General features: G+C 41.0%; 1 protein-coding gene across 1 annotated transcript in view; it reads left to right on the forward strand.

The window, feature by feature from the left end:
• The first annotated feature begins 3,601 nt into the window (after nucleotides 1-3,601).
• LOC123980711 (protein NLRC3-like) overlaps nucleotides 3,602-7,276 on the forward strand; it is a 31,207-nt gene continuing 27,532 nt past the window's right edge. The window contains exons 1-2 of the mRNA XM_046065227.1: nucleotides 3,602-3,660; nucleotides 4,491-4,640. Coding sequence (XP_045921183.1) covers nucleotides 3,602-3,660; nucleotides 4,491-4,640 — 209 coding nt within the window. The remainder of the gene's footprint in view (nucleotides 3,661-4,490; nucleotides 4,641-7,276) is intronic.

Consider the following 7,276-nt stretch of genomic DNA (forward strand, 5'->3'; position numbering starts at 1 on the left):
GCTGCCACTAGGGGCGCTAAAGATACTGGTCGCTGCCCCACCGACCACTGGTCGCTGCCACTAGGGGCGCTAAAGATACTGGTCGCTGCCACTAGGGGCGCTAAAGATACTGGTCGCTGCCACTAGGGGCGCTAAAGATACTGGTCGCTGCCCCACCGACCACTGGTCGCTGCCACTAGGGGCGCTAAAGATACTGGTCGCTGCCACTAGGGGCGCTAAAGATACTGGTCGCTACCACTAGGGGCGCTAAAGATACTGGTTGCTGCCACAGTCTCTAAGCGAAGGCTCCTTTCTGTTCCTTGTCACACAAACTGTGGCTGTATTAAAAATGGTCAGTTTCAAGTTTTTATACAGTCTATGGTTCCAAAGTAGACCTAAAGTGACCTTAGATCATTTCAATTATCTCAACTGGCAGATGATACAATTTTTTTTTGTCTAATAGAGACAAATGGATCAAAGCAATTTTCTACTGTATCAGGCTTAAGAATGAACCTGAACAAATCTGTTAATTATTTACATTAAAAAGATAAACAGACTTAAATGAGCATACTTTCCTAATGAACTACTTTACGCTGCGCACCGCATGACTGACAGGATGGCTGCACTTCTCCACCATCGGCCACTATCATGCTCACAGTTTTGAACAAACAGGTTAAGGCCGCGAACATGAAACTAGAATCAGACTCTGTATTGACTGCTGCTTATTTGTTTAGCATTATTGGCTTTTTGATGCATCCTCCAATTAGTACAGCGCTACATATGATAATATGCTTGCTATGGTGTGCCGGCGGCCATCAGTGCGTAAAATAATAACACTTAAATATTATACCTATCATAAAGGGAGAAATTGCGTCTCTCCTTGAGCAATAGTCTTTGGTGGCATTTTTCACGCTATTGAAACTCAAACTTTGTTGCAATATCGCAGACATCACGGGCAAGTAGTGGACTGCTGTGTGTGTGTTTGTGCGTGTGGGCATGAGATGACGCTGCTGCCACACTGACCACTGGTTGCAGTTGGTTATATCTACTGTAATACATCTTTATCATAATTCTTTGTTAAAATATTGTGGATTATGCCTACTCTTATTGTTGCACTATATATTGCAGTTTGTGTGGTTATACCTACAGTAATAGCCTACATCTATCTATCTTTAGTCCTTGCCTATAACAAGACCTGTGTTATCACCTGTGAATGAAAGTGTGTGTGTGTGTACATCTTACTATATCACAACACTTTGTAAAATATACTCTATTATATCTTATTGATGTACTGTAGGCGTACAGTACATTGCAGTTTGTGTGGTTGTAGCCAATCAACAGTAGGCTAATACATCTATCTAGATCACAATACTTTGATAAATATAGCCTACAATATTATCGATTATGCCTATATTCTTATTGGTGCACTGTACATTGCAGTTTGTGTGGTTAACCTGCAGTAATAAATCTCTCTATCTTTGGTTCTTGCCTACAAGAAGAAGGCCAGTGTTGTCACCGGTGAAGTGTGGTGACCACTTGTTGGTTGAATTCAAGCTAGACTGATTACAACAATAAGAATATAGTTAATCAAAAATTAGTAGGCTATATTTATTTATTATATATTAAGTATTATGATCTAGATGTATTTGTTACTGTAGAAAGGCTATAACCACACAAACCACAATATATAGTGCAACAATAAGAGTAGGCATAATCGATAACATAGTATATTTAAAAAAAGAATTATGATAAAGATGTATTACATAGTAGATACAACCAACCGCAACCAGTGGTCTGTGTGACAGCGACCACTATCTTTAGCGCCCCTTGTGACAGCGACCACCGTCTTCAGCGCCCCTAGTGGCAGCGACCACACCGACCGGTGTGGCAGCGACCAGACCACAGAATTGACTACAACCCCCTCTCTAAAATTCAAAACAACAGCTGTACAAATGTCGGGACTTACTTGCTTTATTTTTTTATTTCGGCCAGTGGCATTAAGAAACGTTAGGCTATATGGGTCAATTTTTTTATGTGGTGCCTTTTGCGTCCCCAGTACAAATCATGTTGTATTTTGACAAAATTTGGACAAATACTAGTTCCATTTGTTTTTTTGTATAAAGTTAATTGTTAATTATTTAATTACGATTACAATGAGATTGGCTTCTAAGTTGTTTTAATTTACATTTTAAAAGCTTGCCTGTGCCTTTTGCCTGTTTTTCATAAAGTTAGATGTATCCTTTATATAATAGAACTTTAAAATATAGGTAAATTAACTATTTATTTATCCCAAGTTGTGTAAATGCTTTGTATTTGTGTAGCGCGGGATTGAACCGCCGACCTTCCGATTAACGGCCAACCCGCTCTCCCTCCTGAACCACAGCTGTTAAAGTCCAATATATATTATAGCCCTATAAAAAAAAATGACCCATATGCTTTGCAAAAACTCCCTGCTGCTGTTATGAATATGAAGTCGGGAGAGAAGCTTTGTTTGGGGGCGGTAGTGAAAGCAGTGTTTCCCATAATTAGCCTATAATTTGGATAATTATCAACGCTGACTGCCACATATAGATTTTCAATTTTTTTTTACTAGTCGTATTAAAATCATATTTGATTGAGGAGCGTATATTCCTGCAGCACATCCTCACGCACTCTCTCTCTTTCTCGTGAACACCGCAAGTTTGAAACCCCCCCCCCCGTCATTCTGTGGGAACCACTGGAAAGTAATATAGTGACGTAACTAGTTTCTTTTATCTCCCAGTAATAAGTAACTAGTAATATATTACAATTTCTGAGTAACTTGTCCATCACTGCTGCAGACACGTTATAATGAAACTCTGATTTAATAAAACTCAGTTTTGCTCTAAGTTTGTTTTTTAACCACTGATGATGATGATAAGCATTTTAATTGCAACTTAAACAAAACAGATTTAATTTATGTAACAACATTTTGACCAAAACGTTATATAAAATAATACATTTTAATTTAATCTGTTATAGCCGAGAGAGATGCTGATAAACGCATCATGTAGCCGAACACACACTGACTCGTGACTTCCTGTAAATGGAGAGGCGAGGCAGTGAGCAGGCTCAAGAGAACAGGAAGCAGCCTGAAGCTGAAACAGTTCAGTCAGTTCAGGCTCCATTTTGAGTTGACAGGAGGAGGAAAGCAGAAGGCTGAGGCAGGGTGAGTGGTAATCAAACTTTAAATTATGTTACTGTCAAAGTCTCTGAGTCAGTTTTCTCCCTGCGGACTGTAGAGGAAAGAAACTTTAGAGTGAACTCAACACTTGGATTCATCTGTGGACACAAAGTCCTGACTGGCTGCTGTTAGTGTGTCTGTTACTTCCTGTTCTATCAGTTTTGCATCTTCTTTGAACAAACCAGTTTTTCCTCAAGGCCGACTTAAGATGGCGGCATGTCGTGTCGCATTTTCAGACGATGAAGGAAATGTGGGAATTACCGCACAAATGCTTTTTAAATGATCCAGTCGTTGCCAAAGTTGATAGATATCTTTGAAGGAGACCTTTCCCTTTAATTATTCACCGTTGTTCACACCATGAGTACTAAATTTAGAACTAAAGTTGAGTAAGTTAACTTATGCTAACAACAAAATCCAATGATGGAAAACTCAGGCGAAGAGGAGCTCCTTAGGCTGGAAGATCTGCACTTTGCAGAAAAGTAAAACGAAACATAAGAGAGATTCACTGCTGCGCTCGCCAAGATAAAACAGAACATGGCTCTCAGAGACAAATGTGAGCAACTTCAGAAAACAAGTCACAGAGCTTAAAGTCACTGAAGTTGATCGTTACAGCTGACGTTATAACCTCCGCCTTCTTGGTGTTCCTGAAAGATAAGAGGATGATCACCAGTGCAATGCTACCTGTCTCTGAGTCCGAGTAAAGGCAATAGATAGATCCAAAGATGAAGGATCCAGTCACTCAGTGCGACCAGTGAACATCAGGTTCCTGTCACGAACTGCCAGAGATGTGTTGTGGAGGATCTAAGAAGAACTACTACCTTAAGAACAATCGGCTCCACTTCAAAGAGGACCGGACTTCAGATGACGTGTTTATGGCCAGCTGTGGAGGCAGCAGGAAAGAGAGGAGACGTTAATAAGGCATTTATTAACGGGAAGGAAATTAAAAGAGACTGAAAGAAAACTACCCAAAGATACTAAGCAAATGGGATGAATATATTACTGTGCTCTGGGTAAACATTCTGTTTAAGTCACAGTCTTTAACCTTGAGGAGGACAGTATATTAACAAGGCAGCAATATTCATCACCTGTAAGTGACGCCTTAATTAACCAAAGGGTTTAAGAGTTCAACGAAAAGAATTTCTGTGAACTCAACACTTTGACTCATCTGTGGACACAAAGTCCTGACTGGCTGCTGTTAGTTTCTGTGTTACTTCCTGTTCTCTCAGTCTTCCGTCTGACTCTTTTACAAACTTGTTTCCTGGTTCTTGTGCGCTGAGCTCACAGTCAGTGTCACTGTTTCACCTCTCAGACTGACTTCAGACCAGAAGATGGGTGTTTGTGTGGAGGAAGAGGAGGACAGAGCAGAGTCTGCAGGATCCATCTGTCTGTCTATGAGGAGTGACTGGTCCAAAGATTATCCTCCAGACTTCAGTAAAGAACCTGGACCCTCAGACACAAAGTAAGAGATCTGCCATGTTTTCTGTTGACTTTGTGTTTATATATCAACAGTCCTACTTCCTCTCCTTCCTCTTCCTCTTAGTATCTGTGTCAGTCACCTAGAAAAGCTGTAATCCGATGATAATGATAATAACCTTTATTTATAGAGCACTTTTCATAAACCGTGTTACAGTGTGCTTTTACAAATGCAAAGACTGTAAACCACACGTTACAAAAAAAGAGAGAAAATATATCCGTAAAAGCTTTCTAAGAGGACTAATAGAAACGTATAAACCTCCTATTTATCAATAGCAGCAGCAGTTTGTGTGTTTAGAGCTTCCTAAATGGATTTCATCAGAGAATTTATCAAGGATCCATGTGCTATTAAACATCCTGGTGTTTGCAGAATTTACTCCAACAGACAGAGAGCAGAGTCTGCAGGAGCCAGCTGTCTGTCTATGAAGAGTGACTGGTCCAAAGAGTATCCTCCAGACCAAAGTTCGTTTTCCCCCTTGGTGCTGTCCGTTTGGGCAGATGTGAACGCAGCAATCGCACTCAGGTGCGCACCAAAAGCAGATCAAACCTCTTCAAGGAGGTCTCGGTAGGAGAGATGTGATCTGAGCATTATTTCCAAAGCTAAACCACTAAAAAAATCCATCTGCTGACAGCGAAATGCGTTCAGCGATCTTATAATTGATCTGTACAAGCCGCTATGTTTATGAAAATCATTTCATAAGGTATAGCCTACTTGTCAGCGCGTAAAAAAATAATAGGGAAAGTAATATTCCGTTTACCCTGTCAGATCATCAGTCCATAAAAAATGTGTGACAGTGATACCACAGTATACTATAGGCTGATAAGCCCCGAATTATTACTGTACATGTCCTGTTTTTACGTTATTATTCATAACAGGCTATGCGGTCGATCTGTTGTCTAATATAACTAATCATGCTTTTAATAAATTATTACTTCGTGATCTCTTTGCGATACAGATCAGAAGCATTAAAGTGCTGCATAAACTTCTGTCAGTCACTGGAGTTTGATTTCCCCACGTGGGTCCTGATGATGCAGGGTGAAAATTGCTAAAACTGTCCAATCAACAAGCTACCTGTACGTCTGTGTAACGTCATGGTTACTTTTCTGCTTCGTCTGTAAAACTGCAGTGTGAACATGAACCGGAACAGAACTAAAATGCAACTGTGTATCATTTTTTTCACTTGGTCCGGACCAAATGAACCGAACTACAGGTGTGAAAGCGCCCTAAGAGACAGTTTTTACTGTAAACTGACCTGATGGAAGATGATGCATTGAGGATGAAGACAAAATGTTCTGCTAACAGATTTATATTCCTGATGCAGAACTATTAGTGCAGATTCTGTTTCAAACTAAGAGCAAAACACCTGAGAACCTCCAGTTCAGGATTTACACTTCAAGAAACTCTTCATATCTTTTCCCTCATGTTGAAGTTGCTGTAAAGATTTAGAACAATTCAACAAAGATCAACTAAAGAAATGTCTCCACAGAGAGAGGAAGAGGAGTCCTGTTCCTGTGGAGGAGCAGCCGTCCTGCTGTGCTTTGTGTCAGGACGTCCTGAAGGATCCAGTCTCTACCAGCTGTGGACACTGGTTCTGCAGACGGTGCATCACCTCATACTGGGACCAGTCTGCTTCATCGGGACACTCCTCCTGTCCCCAGTGTGGAGACAGATCCAGGAGGAGCAAACTGATTGGCAGTAGCAGAGCATAGTGGACAGGCTGGGCCATTTGCAGCACGGTAGGCAAACACCAGTTACTTGAACCGGATAAGAACACCCACCAGTAGCCAGTGCTGATTGGCCGAAAAAGCGCTCTGTGCATCTGCAGTCGATTGCTCTTCCTCAAGGACCTTGACCTGCCTGTGACCTTAAAACTGAATCTTGTGGATTGAAATTGAATTTAGAGAACTCAAAGTGAAAACACACAAAGACTTGAATTTTTAGTGAGGCTCAAATACAGTTTCAGTTTAGATTCATAATATCACATTCAGTTTCAAGTTTATTGGAATTCAGTTTCAAGCTAATACATTCAAATTCAAGTTGAGCAATTCAAATTCAGTTTGTACTGACACAAAAATCAGCCCAGTCCACTTCACCACAACCAGAACGTGTACCGGTGTTTCGGAGAGCTACTCACCCGGGGAGCGGGCGGCGTCCTGGCTCTCCCGCAGTCCGCGTCCCTGCTGCAGTCCCGCGGCTACAGCTGTCCGAGAACATGCCGGGAAATATTATTAAAATGTCTGCAGACCAGTGGTGGGCAGAGACGCTTTGTAATCATGTTACTTTTCTCAATAACTAGTAGTTTACCAACTAATTACGTTTCTAAAACGGCAATATGATTACTAGTTACTAATGCAAGTAAAGCTGCGTTACTCGTTAATGAACGCACCATCATTGACGTGAATGCGTGACAAAATCTAAAGGAAGGAAGGAGAACAAGGGAGAGAGGCGTTCTTTCTACAGCTGTAAGTAGCTGCTGCCATTATTGTGTCACAGTCTAAGATGCAAAGAACATTATCGTCTATTGGAAACTCTGTGCGAGCAGCAAAAAGCTTTTAGCCGCGAACATTTCTACATCTGATTTATTGAAACATCTGCTGAAGCAGCGACGTGAAACTTACAGA

This window comes from Micropterus dolomieu, linkage group LG12, assembly GCF_021292245.1.
Source record: "Micropterus dolomieu isolate WLL.071019.BEF.003 ecotype Adirondacks linkage group LG12, ASM2129224v1, whole genome shotgun sequence".
Taxonomy (NCBI): Eukaryota; Metazoa; Chordata; class Actinopteri; order Centrarchiformes; family Centrarchidae; genus Micropterus; species Micropterus dolomieu.